Below are 17,758 nucleotides of genomic sequence, written 5' to 3'. Positions count from 1 at the left end.
CGGGGCCCGGCCCTAACAGCAGAGTTAGTCCAGTTGAAGTTGCAGCCGTGCGGGGACACGGAGGCGTCCGGTGGTAGCCGGTGGCAGAGCCATGGCGGGCGAGGAAGAGCGCGGGGATGGCGACCCAGTATCGGTGGTAACCGTGAGAGTGCAGTACCTGGAAGACACCGACCCTTTCGCCTGTGCCAACTTCCCGGAACCACGCCGGGCCCCCACCTGCAGCCTAGACGGGGCTCTGCCCCTGAGTGCGCAGATCCCTGCCCTGCACCGCCTCCTGGGGGCGCCTCTCAAGGTGAGAAGACCTGCGGAGAAGTTTGCGCCCGGAGGTTGAGGTGGGCGGTGGGCGGTGGGCGGTGGGCGGTGCTTCTGGGAGAGAGACGGTAGCGGGTGCTCGCCTCCGGAAAAGTCTCCGGCCGGTGTCCCACGGTCTACGTTACTCTGCCAACAGGGGGAGACTCAAGATGAGACATTGGGGAAGGAAAATGAGAGTTTGTGATTTGCTCCACCCAGGCTCCCCTTGAAAGTTAGGCCCTCCTGAAGAGGTGCTTGGAATCCCCTCGCTGCCTTTTTGCTAGGGTTGCTGCAGTGGGCATAGGGTAACCCTTCGGGTTGTAGCGGGTCGGGGAAGTGGAGTTGGGGAGGGACGGGTTTCCACCTGCTTCAGGTAAAATTGGGGGCGGAGCCGCAGAGAGGGGCGGGCTTGGGGAGGACCAGAGAGGAGGTCGAAGCTAGAAGCTGGGTTGGGTCTCTGGAATACAATCTCTCCTGGGCTGGTGGAGACTGGGAGTGCCACCCTGGAAGAGCGGAGTCCCTTGGAAGCGGCGGAGCGCTCCTAGGAGGCTGCACGGGTGGAAAAGCCCTTTGAGTCACCGCCCCCACGGTCCCTTAGGCCCGCCGCTGGTGGCCTACGCCTGGAAGAGAGGGGGCGGACCAGTCTAATTTTAAACCGCTGGCCTGCCCTAGTTTGCTTACGTTCCTGGGCCGATTTTGCACTGTTCGAGAGGCTTTTTTCCAGATGGCCCGCGGGACCACCCCTCCCTCCCGTTTGCCTCCCTCCAACCCCCCGCAGGCATCCCTTTCCGGCTTGCTTTTTCCGGGCCAGGACTCCCGGAGGCTTACATACTACCACCCTCCAGGGTTCCTGACCTGCGGGTTAGCTGGGAGCAGTGAGGAAGAAGGGAGGGAGTCGGTGGGGTGCCTCCAAACTGGGCGCGGAGTTGTGCAAACATGGCCCTTAGGCCCGGGGTCTCCCCTGGAATGTGCCCTGGGCTCCAGGCCCCCAGACTGCATTCCTTGCGTTGCAGCCAGCCCCGCCTCCCAAGTGCAGGCAGGAGGGGTCGGGAAACTTGGCCTGGGGAGTGGCAGGGTGTCCAGGCAGAGCCCCAGCATTAAGACCACAGCTGGAAGGATGTGCATGCTGCTCACCTCCAGAGTTTTGATGCCGCTTCTGTACTGCTCTGTAGAGACTCCAGAGGGATCTGGAGGAAACGTGTCCAGTCTGAGGTCACCCCAGCATTCAGTCAGTATTCGGACTACAGGGAAAAGGGTGTTGAACGAGGAACTGTTTAGACAGACTAGGGAGAAAGGTGTGTTGAGCTGGGGCTGATATGCTCTAAACTAATGAAAATCTTTGGCCAGAAAGAAGGCAGGGCCAAGGCCGTTTCATTTGCTTAGTATGTGCAAGGGGCCATGGGTTTGATCCCCTGTACCACAGATACATACATAGAGTTGAGAAGAGACTAATTCTCTTATTCTCTCACTCTAGGACACCCCTCTTCACAGTGGGGACCAGGCCTGGATTGTTCGAAAATGAGATTTCATTAGCCTCCTCTTCATTTAGAAAACTCATTGCATGTTTTTAGCCTGTACCAGTGGACACTCCTGAGCTCCATGAAAGATGTGTTTCCCACCCCAGCTCTGTACTTCCTAGTCTGAGTGAGCACCTTCAGGATCTCCTACCTGCTTCATGGAGAACTGCCTTCCCCCACCCCTTCCTGGGAGGCTTTGGGAAAGGCATAAAGTTACCACAGTATTGAGAGCCAGAACGCTCTGGAGTTGACAGCTTTGCCAGTAATGGTCAGATGCACTATGATGTGGTCATCCCAAATATAAACTGTGACCACAGACTCAAAATAGAAGGCTGGAGGAAGAGGGACTGAGAATAGGGCAGGGGCAGGGACATTAGAGAACTGAGGGTGGGGAGAGCAGGGCTCCTTGCAGGAAATTTCAACAGCTGGTTCCTCTCCAATTCCTATAAGTGGGTTCCCCAGAGGCACAGGCATTAGTTAAGTCTACCTTGCTTGCCTTCTAGAAGGGCTGGAAACCCAGGCATCCCTGTTGGAGGCTACAGGGCAGATAGGATGATAGGTTCTCTCTCTCCACTGCCTCGTTCTGTGTGTAGTTGTCTGACAGAAGGAAGATCACAGTCAGGAGACCTCTGCCCTCACTCTGGGAACTGTCATCTTTGCAGACCCTTTCTGGAGTTCCTACCCCACACCCTATTGCACTCCAATTCCCCCAGGGATTCCTTTTAAGCCATTCAGAGTTTTGCCAGTCTGAGAAACTTCGCTCATTTCCTCCATGTCTAGGAGGAAGCTCCTGGCCACAACCTCTGACTCATCTTCTGTCCTGGTTGGGGGCGGGGAGCCTGGCAAAACGTTAGGCTCTAGGCTAGGCCTAGTGTCCTTAGGGGAACTCCAGAGTCTTTCTCCCAGTTATGCTTGGGCTCTTTCAGCCTAAGGATTGTCCTGCCCCTACCCCTGGGGGTGGGTGGGGATTGACCTTTGATGTCTTAAAACCCTAATTCCAACCCACAAGACCTAGCTTTTCTTCTAGGAAGAGCTTAGAAGCTTTTCCTAAACGCAAAGGCCCTGTTGCATCCGGTGTACTACTGATATTTCCCTGGGCTCTGGGCAGAAGGACCTGGTCTGATTTTTTGATCTTGCAGTAAAGGCTAGAGTCCCCTCTTACTGACAGCAAGGATTGCCCTGAGGTGTTTGGTCTCTGCCATCAGTTTCCTCAGCTGGAGGTGACTAAAAGAGGACAAAGGTGCCAGAGAGTATGTCCTTATTCCACTCCAGCTTCCGTTTACCCCTCAGAGCTCTTACGGCAAGAGAGCTCCAGTGTACACCTGACCTGCAAGGACAGATGCTAACTGAGGGGGTCCCCAAAAATAATTTTGGTTTGTCTTTTGCAGTGCTGAGGATAAACCCAAGGCCTCGTGCAGGCTAGGCAGGCACTGCACAGCTAAGCTACATGCCCACTCACCCTGTTCCCCAACCTAGATTTTGTTGTTGTTCAGGCAGGTTTCACAGCTGACTTCAAATTCTCATTCTTCCTACCTCAGACACCATGACAGACATACGCCACCATGTCCATTCCCCTAAGGATTAAGAGGCCTGTGGAGGTTTATCTGTTGGTAAACTGAGCTTTTTAATCTTCTGCTATGGGAATCTCTGGAAGAGTAGAAAATTGGCGCTTCAGTTACAGTTTCCCAGCCTGTCTGTAGTCTGCAGGTGCTGGGCCTTCTAAAGAAGCTGAGTTACAGCCTGGTGAGAGACGATACAACCTAGGTCCTGGAAGGGGTAGACAAGCAGAACTGGGCATTTTTTTTTAGAGTGTGTGTGTGCGCTTGTTTGTATTCTCTCACGAGAACTGGGAAGACCAGTTTGGGGTATTTGCAGAGTCCAAGAAGTTTGGGAGCACTATTGAAGGCCCTGGCCCTCTACCCACTTCTCTGTCAAGGTTTTCTGGAACACTTCCAAGACCCATGTACCTAAGATAGGGGTCAGTTAACCCTGGTTTCACTCAGGCCTGTGTTTGCCGGTAGCCGTTCACTGAATTTTGTTTTCTTTCGGATTTTTGTTGTTTTGTTTTTATTTTTGAGACAGGATCTCACTGTGGAGGCCTACGTGGCCTGCAACTTAGGGAGATCCACCTGCTCCACTCCCCTTGGCCCTGGGCTGGGTCTCATTGCATACCCCTGGCTGACATAGAACTCAATATGGATGTCATACATCAGGCTGGCTTGAGGTTGTGAAGGTTCTGCCCCTGCCTCCTGTGTGCTGCAGTTGTAGCTGTGCACCGCCATACCTGATTTATTCATTATATTTTTTTGAGCTTCCTTGCTTGTTAAAAATGGGAAGTCAGATGAAGCAGGCAGCCTAAAGTGAAGTGTGGTGGTGTGCACCTACAATCCCAACTTCTGGATGCCTAAGTCAGGAAGCTTGCCATGAGTTTGAAACTAGTCTGGACTACAGTAAGGGACCCTATCCAGAAAGGAAGAGGAAGGGAGGGGGGGGTAGGAGAGGCAAGAGGAGAAAAAGAAGGGAAAACATCATAAGCCAGGCATGATAGTATAAGTCTACAATCCCAAACCAACACTCGGGAGGTGGAAGCAGGAAGATCAGGAGTCAGCCTCAGCTATATAGCAAGTTCTAGGCCAACCTGCAATACAGGATGCCTAATCTTTTTATCTTTTTCTTTAAAAGTCTGTCTGTTATCTAGCACTGAAAAGACGCATAACAAAGGCAGGTTTCTTTGCCCAAGGTATGTCCTTGTCAGCTCATCTAGGAGGTCACAATGTACCTGGAGACTCAGATAACAGGAAAGTTTGCTATTCAGAGCAAAGGGTCCTGTATTCAGTGGTCCAGTTAATTCCTAATCAAGAGTCCTTCAGCATGAATTTTCCCCTCCCCTCCATCTTCATAGCTAGGAATGCCCTATCTATTTTTCTTACATGATTATCACTGTTATCATAAACAGTACGGGGCTAGTGATATGAGTCAGGGGAAAGATGCTACGCCTCTTGGTGAAGGAGAGGTCCGTTCTTCTGTCCTCCATGAACACCTTGGCCTGCACACAACCATACTCATACACACAGAAGTTAAGTAAACATTTTTTTTGGGGGGGGGGGTGTTGTTGAGACAAGGTTTCTCTCTGTAATAGCTCTGGCTGTCCTAGAATTCACTGTAGAAAGGGTGGCTTTGAACTTACTGAAATCCGCCTGCCTCTGCCTCCTGGGTACGGAGCTTAAAGGCACACACCAACATGCCTGACAATACATTTTTTTAAATAGGCCGTAGACATGATTGTCTGCTCAGCTTGACCTACATATGAAACCATGTATTAAGTGGTGGATTTGGTCAAATACATGTTTAAAATTCTCCAAAATATTAAATAAAAAAACAAATAAGGGCTGGAGAGATTGCTCAGAGGTTAAAAGCAGTGGTTGCTTTTCCAGAGGTCCTGAGTTCAATTCCCAGCAACCATGTAATGGCTCACATATGGTTACTCACACATATATAATGAGATCTGGTGCCCTCTTCTGGCCTGCAAGCATACATGCAGGCAGAATATTGCATACATAATAAATAAATCTTAAGCAAACCAAAAAAACCCTGTGTCAGACCAGAGTGGTAGTCTATACTTGTAATCCTAGCAAAAAAAGAGAGAGGCAGAAGAACTAGGAATCATCCTCAGATACAGTCTGAGGCCAGACTGAGCTACAAAAACCCCTGTCTCTAAATAAATAAAATAAATTAATGTGTAACAATAGTAAATATTATACAGCAAATAGTAAAGAAGTTAATAAAGATATGGCTCAGTGATATAGTGCCTGCCTATAATGAAAAAGCTGTGGTTTTGATTCGCAGTGATAGGTATTCATCTGCTGATGAAATGAGTCAATTCAAGCCAAATTAAAGTGTATAAAGGCAGGTTTATTGGGGGCAGCTCTTGGGTGGGTTCACTGGTCCCAAAGAAACAGAGCCAGGGAAGTCGCCATGCAGAGGGAGACAGAAAAGGGGGAGGGGGCAGAGAGAGAGAAACCAAAATGAATGGATTGTATAGTGAAGAGCCTCTGGGGGAGAGGAAGCCTGGTCCCAGGCTGGAAAATTCAGGTAGGGACTGAGTGAGGGATGCTGGGAGAACCTGGAGGCAAGGTCCACTTTGGTATGCTAAATAGGCACCTCAGCTGCTTGTCCAGGGGTCTGAACCCTAGTACCTAGCTCTAAAAAAAACAAAGAGATGTAGTGGTGCATGCCTTTAATACCAGCACAGAAGCAGAAGGATCTCTGTGAGTTCAAAGCCAGGCTCATCTATAAAGTGAGCTCCAAGATAGCCAGCACTACATAGTATGCCCCTGTCTCAAAAAACCAAACCAAACAAACAACAAAACAGGCTTGAGAGACTGTGGTTAAGAACCTTTACTACTCTTGCTAAGGACCAAGGTACACATGGGTTTGGTCTGCCAGAAAAGCCTGTGCTGGGAGACTTAAGGAGATAGATGGCTGGGAGCCTAAGCGAGGAAGCCTGGGAAGAGTGAGGGAGGGCAGAAGTGAGGAAGACAAAAGCCAGCATGGAGATGGACACACATACATTGTGCTGGCCTAGAGCTATGTCATCTGAGGCTAGGTCTTGCTCAAGCTTGGCCCAGCCCCAGGGTGTGAGTAAAGAGTCCCAGAGGTTTGTCTCTCAGAATGGAGCTCCCAGGAAGGGGCTAGAGGGTGTGAAGGATACACACCATCTTGCTGGCAGGAAGTCTTCCCTTGCTGTTGGCTTGATCCTGGTGCCTGATCCCCTTCTTCTAATCAGGACAGATAGCTGAGAGCAGAAAACTGACTTGGATTGGATGGGTGACAATCTACATTCATGACAAAAACTTAAACCTGCTTAGCTGAGGGCGCTGGAATAGTGAACCTAAACCTCTCCAGATGTGCTACTAAAGTACATCTAAGTGGCGTGTGCTCAGCCATTCCTGGCCACACACCTGGGTATGTGAGTGGTTGTCGGATATTTATAGCAGTTTGGTTCTTCTCCTTTCTTAGAACTCACGGAAGTTGTGAATCCACATTTATTAGTGAGTTTTCTCTTAGTCAAGGCTGGCTTGTCTCCCTGGCTGGGCTGGAAGGAAGAGGGGCAGAGATGTTTCCTGCAAACCTAAAAAACCAGTCTCTGGTTCACAGATGGTCCATTGAATGAGCTGGTGTATGTGTGAGTTGGAGGGCAATCTTTGGGAGGTATGTTTAAAGTCTCCAGATCCTCTGGTCCAAGCAGTACTTGTAGCTGGGCTTGACTGAGGTGGGGGCTGGGGCAGGCTGATGAGTCTGTGTGGGAAGAGAGATCTGGAGGAATGTTGAGCTGTCCCTGACAAGATAACCCAGCCCTTGCAGCCTCCTCTCCGACCTTGTTCCTCAGTAGAACCAGGAGATGACTCTGCACCCTGGAAGGAGAGAGGCCAGGCCCGCCCAAGGCGCCCAAGGAAGGGCAGGCAGCCAGGCAGGAAGTGGGACAGAGAACAGGCTGGAGTGTTTGTCCTGGTGTCCCATGTCCCAGGCAAGGAGGGGGGTCACCCAAGGACCCCACAGGCTAAACTATCAGGAAGAAGCCAGGTCAGGCTCTGAGGCAAGAGAGGCAAATAAGGGCAGGAGCTGGACTCCCCCCCTCCCCGCCAGGGACCAAGAATAGCTGAAAGCTTGTAGGTGGGGTTCAGAGAAGGGCAGAGCTGAGCAAATCAAAGGGAAAATGTTAGAAGCTACTTGTCCAATGAGATAGCCACCAGAAGACCCCCTTCCTTCTAAGAGGTATTCTCACCCTATGACACAGCACCTCCAGAACAGAGTTACTCAGCAGTGGGGGCAGGGAGGGGATGGATTTTTGACTAGCTTTGCATATCAGCACTGTGCTAATGGGGGAAGTGTCAGGCAGAAGGCTGCCCCTGGAGTCTTGGAAATTATATCATTTGGGCTTCTCTATAAGCACTTTCCTTTTTTAAAAGATTTTCTTTGTTTGTTTGTTTGTTTGTTTGTTTGTTTATTTTTGCCAGGCTATGGCGGCACATGCTTTTAATCTAAGCACTTGAGAAGCAGAGGCAGGCAGATCTCTGTGAGTTTGAGGCCAGCCTGGTTTACAGAGTGAGTTCCAGGATAACCAAGGCTACACAGAGAAAACTTGTCTCGAAAACAACATCACCCAAATTATTTTTATTTTGAGTGGGTATGAGTGTTGCCTTCATGTATGTCTGTGCACCACCTGTGTGCTTAGTGCTTGTGGTGGCAAGAAGTGTCAGATCCCCTTGAACTGGAGTTAGGCTGTTGTGAGCTGCCATGGGGGTGCTGGGAAATTAACACAGGTCCTCTGGCAGAAGAGCAAGTGCTCTTAATAACCAAACCATCTTTCTAGCAGCTATAATTTTTTTAAAGGACCAACTGCGAGCCAGGATTGAAGGAAGGAAATGAGAACATACAGCAGAGCTAGTACCTTCCCATTTAGGGTCTGATGGCATCAGACTCAAACCTCTGAAATTTACCTAGAATGGGTGTGATTGTAGCTCCCTTGTGGAAAGGACAAGAAGATCCTGAGACCTGGAAGGACTAGGGAGTCTGGATTAGCTCATGGGTCATATTTTACTGGAAGAAAGTAGCTGGGTTTGCACCTCTCTTACCATTTAACACTTTCCCTCTGAGCTTGAATGGTTTTTGTGGCTGAAGCTTATCACCCCATAGGGCTGTGAACTTCCTTGAAAGCAGCAACTTCCTGCCCTCCTTCATGTCCCTTCCTCATTTGTGTTTGTTACTGCAAAATGAACAGCAAAAACCAACCAACCAAACCAACAAACAAAACAGAAATCCAGGGTTGTGACTCAATGGTTTAGCCTATAGGAAATCCTGGCCTTGATTCCCAATAGCGCAAAAACAAAACAGACAACAATCTAAACTGCGGCACTAGCTCCAGAGCTGTATGTATCCCTTTACTTCCAGCTGGAAGACTGTGCACTGCAAGCATCAGCTTCTGGATACTACCTGGACCCAGAGCTGTCCCTAGAAGAACAGAGGGAGATGCTGGAGGGCTTCTACGAAGAGATCAGGTCAGAGCTGAAAGGGTGAGGGCGGCTAAGGAGCCCTTCCCACTTTTTAGGGCTTGAGTGAGTCTGGCTCAAGCACCCAACCTTGTCCCCACCAGGGTCCAGCTCAGGTGTCAGCAGTTGAGACAGTCTGTAGCCTGAGCTGTAGGTAAGGCAGGGAACAATCTCCACGATTGCCCAGCAATGGCAGCACCCTCACATGCCTGAGTTACCCGTGTTTATAAAAACTCTGCTGTTTGTCTAACACTTGGGCCCCAGAAGGAAGGCATGGGCCAGGGCTCTTTCCTTGCGGGTGGGACCCTGAGGAATCAGCTGGGAGGCACTGACATGGCTGTTTGGTTTTAGCAAAGGGCGGAAGCCCACATTGATCCTGCGGACCCAGCTCTCTGTGAGGGTCGGTGCTATCTTGGGTAAGTGTGTGGCATCTTTGGTGTTCACCAGTCTCCCGCTGTCTTGTTCCCTGCTTTTCCTAAGTAGCCTAGTTGGCCCAGCTTCTCTCAGGCCTGTGCTGGGCTATGGAATCAGTGGATTGGAGATCTGATATGTCCTCCTCTCTCCCTTCCCTGACCTTCTCTTCTGGTGTTAAGCCTGATGCCACAACTGGACTGCACACGACGATAGGGGGTGCCCAGGGTCAGAAAGTAAAAGGGAGGTTTGAAAATACTAGAGTGTTCTTTGGTAGGAGGTCGTGGTTGTGTGCTAGTGGAAGAAGGCCCTGTCTGTATTCCCTTGCATTGTTCATGACCACTCACCCCTTGCAGAAAAGTTGTATGGCTCCAGTGGCCCTGAGCTCCGCCGGTCTCTCTTCTCATTAAAGCAGATATTCCAGGTAAGATCCAGAGGTGGGCTGAGGGTTGGTATCCAGCCCTAGCCCCCTTAAACTTTCCCCATGGCGCCTCCAGGAAGACAAGGACCTGGTGCCTGAATTCGTGCACTCAGAGGGGCTGAGTTGCCTGATCCGCGTGGGTGCTGCTGCTGACCACAACTACCAGAGTTACATCCTTCGAGGTCAGCTCCACACTTTTTCCCCTGACCTTTGTCCCCATGCTCCCTGCCCTACTGACCTCTTCCCATTTCTGTGTCCCTAGCCCTGGGCCAGCTGATGCTTTTTGTGGATGGGATGCTGGGGGTGGTGGCCCACAGCGAGACCGTACAGTGGCTATACACACTATGTGCTAGCCTGGTAAGTGGCTCTCCCCAGACATATGTGTCCTTTCCCCATTGGTTCCCTCTGAGCCTCACTTTCCTCTTCTGCAAAGTGGGTGGGATAAGCCTGAGGCCCCTTAAAAACTAAACGGCATTTTCAAGCCCAGGCCCAGAACCAGGGTCTTTCTACCTAGACCCTTCTCTTTGGGTCCAGCCCCAGGAGCCCAAATTTCCTCCAGGAACCTAACATAACAGTCTGGTCCAAGCCCCACTCATGTGGATTGACTTCTCCCCCAGTCTCGCTTGGTGGTAAAGACAGCCCTGAAGCTGCTGCTGGTGTTTGTGGAGTACTCTGAGAACAATGCACCGCTGTTCATCCAGGCAGTCAACTCTGTAGCCAGCACTACCGGTCAGAGCCTATCTTTTCCTTTCTCCACCCCTCAGCCCTCTCTCCTGCTGCTCCCCATCCATCCCACCCCACTCCGCCACCGTGATTATTTTCCTTTCCATGTGGCAGGTACTCTTCCCTGGGCCAACTTGGTGTCCATCCTGGAAGAGAAGAATGGAGCAGATCCAGAGCTCTTGGTGTACACTGTCACTCTCATTAACAAGGTTTGTTTGAAACTGGGACCAGGTGCTGAGTATGGACCCTTGGCCCCTGATCCCTACATCAACCACAGTCTTGGCTTCCAGACGCTGGCGGCACTCCCGGACCAGGACTCCTTCTATGATGTGACAGATGCACTGGAGCAGCAGGGCATGGAAGCTCTGGTCCAACGCCTCTTGGGCACCGCTGGCACTGATGTTGACCTGCGAACACAGCTAATGCTCTATGAGGTGTGCCAGGAGGGAGAGGTACGCTTCCCAAGGATCTATCCCATTTATTGGGCCTCAGCTGCTTGCTCACATCTTGACCACCTCCATCAGAGTGCCCTTCGGTTAGAGGATGGAGATATGGAAGAGGCTGCAGCTGCTGCGGCTGCAGGTGGCCGACGAGAGCGACGGAAGCCGTCCTCAGAGGAGGGCAAAAGGAGCCGAAGGTCACTAGAAGGTGGAGGCTGTCCTGTGCGCACCCCAGAACCTGGGTAGGTCCATGCCTGGGTACATGTGAAGGGGTGAGTCTACCAGGAGGGATGCTGTCTTTTAACAGGCCCTGCCTCTAGCTCTACAGGCCCTGCCTCACCAGTAGCCTCCACCTCCTTCACTGGCCCCACCCCGCTGACAAGTCCAGCCCTCAGCCCCACTGGCCCAGCCCCTGGCCTCCGTACCTCAGTGAACCTCTTCCCTACCATTTCTGTGGGGCCCTCAGTGGACAGTTCCAGTGAGAGAAGCATCTACAAGTAAGTAGGGAACTCAAGCTCCCCAACTTCCAAGTCCCGTCTCCAGCTGCTCCTCTACTTTACGCCCCTCCATGGGCTCTCAGCCTCCTCTGCGCAAACGCGTGCCTTCTCTTTCTTTTCAGACTTCACCAAACTGCTCCCGTTTGGTAAGTGACTTCTGGAGGGTGAGGATTGGCTCTGACTGGACCTCCTCTTCTCTTTATTTCTTTCCAGTGTTCCACCTCACGTGCTGTGGCCTCTTATCATGTCTCCCTCTTCGCTTTCTATCCTTCCGTTTCTGTCCCTCTTTTCCTGCTCTGTGTTTGTTACTACTGCACCCTGTCTGTTTCCACTTCCAATTTACCCCATGGCCTGCCACCCCTAGCCTTCTTCCTACCACTGTGGATGGGAAGGAACTGTGACACTACTGTCCAGCTCTGTATGGGTGCGACAAGTGAGCCTTGGAATGGAGCTGGCACCATAGTTACCATGTCTTCCTCTCATCCCCCTACCCAGCACCCCTGAGAGCCCACCCGTCCCCCAGTCCCTTACTGGGCAGGCCAGGCTAGAGTAAGTACAGAGGCCAGTCTGCCAGGCCTGCCATGTGCTCAGGGCTTCGGCATTGCTTGCCCAGCAGCAGTTTATGTGGCCCCACCAGAAGGATTCTCAAGAAGAATCCTTTTTCTCAGACTTAAGCTTCCTTAGGAACCCAAAGACCTAAGCATTTTAAGGGAGCAGTTCGCTGGGATCATAGTGGTCTCTGTGTTTCAGTAGTGATGAATAGCTTAGACCAGAGATGCACATATGGACAAATAGCTTTGGATGAGTTTGGAGAGGCATTTAAAGTGAGGTGTGGGTGTGGAGGAACCCAAAGCTGAAGGGAAGATGGGGACTGAACTAACAAGCACGAGGGACTAGAAAGAAGACACTGCAGTCAGCTGTGGTGAAAACACCTTGTAACCAGCACTTGCAGGTGGAGACAGGAGGATCAGTAAAGGTCATTTTCAGCTACATAGTGAGTTTGGGGCTAATCTGGCCTACATGAAACTATGTTTCAAAAAAATGAAAACAAAAACAGGGGAATGAGGAAAAGAGGGGAAAGAAGAAAAGGGGAAGGAAAAGAAGGGAAGACAGTAATAGCTTGCATTCATTGTGTCAGCACAAACTAAGTGCACACTGTTTATCAGGCAGGCAAGACATGGAAGGGGCCACTTGCTCAGTAACTCTCAAATGCAGATAGTCATGCAAGAAGTCTGTTGTACCCTTTGGGACAACTATCTCCTTCCCTTACTCTAAGGAGTAGAATCAGGAGATTGAACATAGATACCAGCAAGGATGCAAGTTAGATATCAGGCAGAACGTCTGTACTTTGACCAAGAATGCCGAGTTGGTTATAACTCCCTGGATGTGGAGAATTGAATGGGGCGGGGCCTTGGTGAGGTGGCAGAGTTATGCCTAGTGCATGGACTGTTCCCTGTGCCTGTGTGTGCTTGCAATTGAGGGCAATGCCTAGTAGCTCAGCAAGGCATGTGTATCACCCTGGGCTGGACTTGGGTCAGATTACTATCACTGACAAGAACCTTTCCTCAGAGCCCGGTTTCTGGAGAATGTGGCAGCAGCAGAGACAGAGAAGCAGGCTGCTCTGGCCCAGGGCCGGGCAGAAACGCTTGCTGGAGCCACAGTGGACGACACTGATGGATCATCAGGTGGGTAGATGAATCCAATCTGTTGTCTTTTTAAGATAAACCAACCAACCCTGGGTCTGGAGAGATGGCTCAGTTAGCAATTAAGAGAGCTTGTTGCTCTCTGTGTTTGACTCCCAGCATTCACATGGTAGTTCACAACCATCTGTAACTCTAGTTTCAGGGAATCCTATGCCTTCTTAATTTTTTTTTTTTTTTTTTGAGACAGGATTTCTCTGTGTAGCCCTGGCTGTCCTAGAACTTGCACTGTAGACCAAGCTGGCCTTGAACTCATAGAGATCCACCTGCCTCTGTCTCCTGAGTGCTGGGATTAAAAGTGTGTGCCACCATCATCCAGCATATAAACTGTTTTTAAAAATATACTAAAAAACAAACAAACAAACAAACAAAAAACAAAAAACCCAAAACAACCCACTAAAACCCCTTTTATTTGTGTGAGTGAGAATATATGCCGTGTGCTTATGTGAATCCATGGAGGCCAGAAGAGAGCATCAGAGCCCTGAATTATGGGTGCTTGGTTATAAACCACCCAGCGTTAAGTGCTGGGAACTGAACTCAGGGTCTTGAGCAGCTCACCTCTCCAGCATTCCCCTGACCTCCACCATCCCGTTGCTTTCTTGCCCCACAGAGGGAATGTAGCTGACAGTTACTTACATTTTGCTAGGCACCAGGGAACTATGGGACTCCCCAGAACAAGCCTCTGCACCCAAAACACCTCAGAGCCCTGTTCCCCGAGTCCTGCTCCGGACCCAGCGGAGTCTTGAACCAGAGCCCAAGGAGCCAGTGCCGCCACTAAGTCCCAAGGCTGAACTTATCCAGGAGCTTCCTGCCCGTGTACCCAAGCTCTGCATTGGGGACTTGGACTTTTCAGATCTGGGGGAAGATGAAGACCAGGACACATTAAATGTGGAATCTGTGGAGGCTGGAAAAGCATTCCCATTCCTACCACCTTCATCATCCCCGCTCTCAGGGGGTCCCCCCCCACCACCACCACCTCCCCCACCCATCTCTGTCTCCTGCCCTCCACCTCCTCCCCCACCTCCACCACCCATCATTGGCTCCTGCCCACCACCTCCACCCCTGGCTGCTCCTTTTCCCCACTCAGCACTTGACGGCCCAAGCCTCCCCACCAAAAGGAAAACGGTAAAACTCTTCTGGCGGGAGCTAAAGCTGGCTGGGGTCCCCCCCTCTAGAAGCCGCTTTGGGCCTTGTCCTACCCTGTGGGCCTCTCTGGAACCTGTCTCAGTGGACACAGCCCGCCTGGAACACCTATTTGAGTCCCGAGCCAAGGATGTGCTACCCACCAAGGTAAATGGGCTTGATAGACAGGAATTGGGAGTTCAGGGGGCTGACTTATTGGAGGTAGTTCCTCGTTTCCCACAAGGGAAAATGGCAAAGGCAGGAAATGTGCTGAGGAATCAGGAGAGCCCTCATGGGAAATACTAGTTCATCCCCAGGTCTTAACATCTCATCTCTTATCTCCTGTTGTAGGTTTATCAGGCCATTCAGAGGACAACTTTAGAATGCCCTCTTTTTTTGTTTGTTTGTTTTTCAAAACAGGGTTTCTTTGTGTAGTCTTGGTTGCCTGAAAGTAGCTCTTTAGACCAGGCTAGCCTCTATCTCACAGATCCTCCTGCCTCTGTCTCCTCAGTACTGGGATTAAAGGCATATACTACCATGAAGACTTAAAGTACTCTCTTGAGGTTGCTACCTCAGCTAGTTCCTTCCCCTTCTTAAACGGCCATTCTCCCAACCTTGCAGAAAGCTGGTGAGGGCCGCCGGACAATGACCACAGTGCTCGACCCCAAGCGCAGCAATGCCATCAACATCGGCCTAACCACTTTGCCACCTGTGCATGTCATCAAGGCCGCCCTGCTCAACTTTGATGAATTTGCTGTCAGCAAGGATGGCATTGAGGTGGGACTACCCTAAAGATAGGAGGAGGGAAGGAGATGTGCTGGCTCTTTTGGTCAGTAGAACTTTCCAGTCCTTCTGGTGGTGGGCATAGGCGTCTGTAGAGCATTCTCCCAAACCTGGGGCTCCCTTACAAGCCTAGGGAAGGGTAAGAGACAATGTCTTAGGCCTCAGGTCAGTACTGAAGGCCTGTGTGGGGCGGTGACTGCATCTTCAGAAACTGCTGACCATGATGCCCACGGAGGAAGAGCGGCAGAAGATTGAGGAAGCCCATCTGGCCAACCCTGATATACCCCTGGGCCCAGCTGAGAATTTCCTGATGACTCTCGCTTCCATTGGAGGCCTGGCCGCACGCCTACAGCTCTGGGCTTTCAAGCTGGACTATGACAGCATGGAGCGGGTACCTGGGTCAGGGAGTGGGATAGGGTGGTACGAGCAGGTGCGTAATGGCCGTGTAGCCTGAAGGCTCCTTGTCGCTCACACCAGGAAATTGCAGAGCCACTATATGATCTGAAAGTGGGCATGGAACAGCTGGTGCACAATGCCACTTTCCGTTGCATTCTGGCTACCCTTTTGGCTGTGGGCAACTTCCTCAATGGCTCCCAGGTAAGTGAACGTACCTGGGGACTGGAGGTCTGGGCTCTGGAACCAGCTAGGACCAGACTGAGACAGGGTCCTTTCAGAGCAGTGGCTTTGAGCTGAGCTACCTGGAGAAGGTGTCGGAAGTGAAGGACACAGTGCGCCGGCAGTCCCTGCTGTACCATCTCTGTTCCCTGGTGCTCCAGACCCGGCCTGATTCCTCTGACCTCTACTCGGAAATCCCTTCCATCACCCGCTGTGCCAAGGTCAGTACCAGGCAGATTCCAGTCAGACTGGCTGAGGTACAGTGGGGCACTGCTTCTTGGGGTGACTCCTCTCACCTATTTGGACTGCTATGCCAGGGCTTACTGAGGCTGTAGGTATGTGAGCTCTATCACTCTGCCAATGGCTTAACCACACCCATTCAGTTCTTTGGGCCTATTTAGTTGCCATTCCATCCACGAAGCCTTTTTTGTTACTGCTTAGGGCACTTGAACTGGTGTGTCTCTTGTGTGAAACTGTCAGCTTCTTTGGTTTGTTTGGTTGGCGATGCAGGGGCCTGAATCCATGCTCTTACATGATGAAAGCGACCATTCTCCCACTGAGCTATATTCCTTGCCCACTTTTTATTTTCTGAGACAGGATCTAAGTTGCCCAGGCATACACTGCAGCCTGAACTATCCAGTCTGGACCTACGGGCACAGCTGAGACCGTGCCAGGCGTGGCAATGCTAACTAACCCATGTGGCCTTCAGGCCTCAAGCAGTGGCTTACATTTAGGGCAGCCGTGTACCCTCTTGGCTTTTTAGGTGGACTTTGAGCAGCTGACTGAGAACCTGGGGCAGCTGGAGTGCCGGAGCTGGGCCGCTGAGGACAGCCTTAGGAGCTTGGCAAAGCATGAGCTAGCCCCAGCTCTGCGTGCCCGCCTCACCCACTTCCTGGCACAGTGTACCCGCCGGGTAGCCATGCTAAGGGTGGTGCACCGCCGAGTCTGCAACAGGTAGGGCCAGAGGGGGGGATTGCCACCGCCACCCTTTAAACATCAGGCAGGACTCCAATCTCCCATTCCTTCCGACCTGCCTAGGTTCCATGCCTTCTTGCTCTACCTGGGCTACACTGCACAGGCAGCCCGGGAAGTACGAGTCATGCAGTTCTGCCACACACTGAGAGAGTTTGCACTTGAGTACCGGACTTGTCGGGAACGGGTACTACAGCAGCAGCAGAAGCGCGCTACCTACCGTGAGCGCAACAAGACCCGGGGTCGCATGATTACGGAGGTAAATGGCCCTTGCAGGTCTTGCCTGCCACCCCGTGGTTCCCTTTCCTTTCCCTTACTCCTGACCATCCTTCTCTCCCTGTTTAGACAGAGAAGTTCTCGGGTGTGGCTGGGGAGGCCCCCAGTAACCTGTCTGTCCCAGTGGCTGTGGGTAGTGGGCCAGGTCGGGGTGACGCCGACAGCCATGCCAGCATGAAGAGTCTGCTCACCAGCAGGCCGGAAGACAACACGCACAGCCGACGTAGCAGAGGTGGGTAGGACTCGTAGCTGCTCTTAGAGGGTGTTGTAAGGCCACCTTAGTCTGACTTGCCCCCGGCCTCCCTTAGGCATGGTCCAGAGCAGTTCCCCAGTCACGCACACAGCGGCGGAGCCCCCCACTGCATCCCCGGAGGAGACTTCAGCTTCCAGTTTACCCAGTGACACATCGGATGAGATCATGGACCTGCTGGTACAGTCAGTGACCAAGAGCAGTCCTAGAGCCCTAGCTGCGCGGGAAAGGAAGCGCTCTCGTGGCAACCGGAAGTCCTGTGAGTGTCCCTTTACAGGCACACTGACTGCTCCCCTCGGCCCCCTAATGAGGCCCCTGAGACCTGTAACCGTGTTCTGTCCCTGCAGTGAGACGGACATTGAAGAGTGGGCTTGGAGATGACCTAGTACAGGCGCTGGGACTAAGCAAGGCTCCAGGCCTGGAGGTGTGAGGCTGTCACCTGGGTGCAGCAGCAGGAGACTGAGCACAAAGAGGGCCCGGAGCCTGGTTTCAGAAGCTTGCGCCCAGGAACCAGTATTGTGAGCAGTATTAGTGTGTGTGTGTGTGTGTGTGTGTGTGTGTGTGTGTGTGTTTAGCATGTGTACATGTACACGTATTCTGCCTGTGTGAGTTCCTTATTCGGAACAAAATAAAGTTTACCTAACTGATCCAAGAGCCTTTTTCCTCTCTCAAGATCCCTATCCAGCTGAGC

At 51.7% G+C, this 17,758-nt stretch overlaps 1 protein-coding gene across 1 annotated transcript; it reads left to right on the top strand.

Moving 5' to 3' along the window:
- Positions 1-16: 16 nt before the first annotated feature.
- Positions 17-17,714, top strand: Fhod1 (formin homology 2 domain containing 1). Its single transcript, XM_055621264.1, has 22 exons — positions 17-292; positions 8,760-8,866; positions 9,209-9,273; positions 9,625-9,692; positions 9,766-9,871; positions 9,952-10,046; positions 10,307-10,418; positions 10,527-10,621; positions 10,703-10,846; positions 10,937-11,094; positions 11,173-11,349; positions 12,919-13,034; positions 13,696-14,339; positions 14,793-14,948; positions 15,163-15,345; positions 15,432-15,551; positions 15,629-15,790; positions 16,333-16,523; positions 16,608-16,800; positions 16,887-17,049; positions 17,126-17,326; positions 17,415-17,714. The coding sequence occupies exons 1-22, from the start codon at positions 92-94 to the stop codon at positions 17,495-17,497; spliced, it is 3,540 nt and encodes a 1,179-aa protein (XP_055477239.1). The 5' UTR covers positions 17-91; the 3' UTR covers positions 17,498-17,714.
- The last annotated feature ends 44 nt before the right edge of the window (positions 17,715-17,758 follow it).

The sequence above is a fragment of the Psammomys obesus genome, unplaced genomic scaffold (assembly GCF_907164565.1).
Source record: "Psammomys obesus unplaced genomic scaffold, mPsaObe1.curated_primary_1811, whole genome shotgun sequence".
Taxonomy (NCBI): domain Eukaryota; kingdom Metazoa; phylum Chordata; class Mammalia; order Rodentia; family Muridae; genus Psammomys; species Psammomys obesus.
This window is presented reverse-complemented; position numbering and strand designations above follow the sequence as displayed.

Bases quoted from the DNA above. Each gene is read 5' to 3' on its own strand.
- Fhod1 (XM_055621264.1), top strand. From the start codon at position 92: ATGGCGGGCGAGGAAGAGCGCGGGGATGGCGACCCAGTATCGGTGGTA. The intron at 15,552-15,628 runs GTAAGTGAACGT...GGGTCCTTTCAG, and splicing joins ACTTCCTCAATGGCTCCCAG to AGCAGTGGCTTTGAGCTGAG. The intron at 16,801-16,886 runs GTAAATGGCCCT...CTCCCTGTTTAG, and splicing joins GGGGTCGCATGATTACGGAG to ACAGAGAAGTTCTCGGGTGT.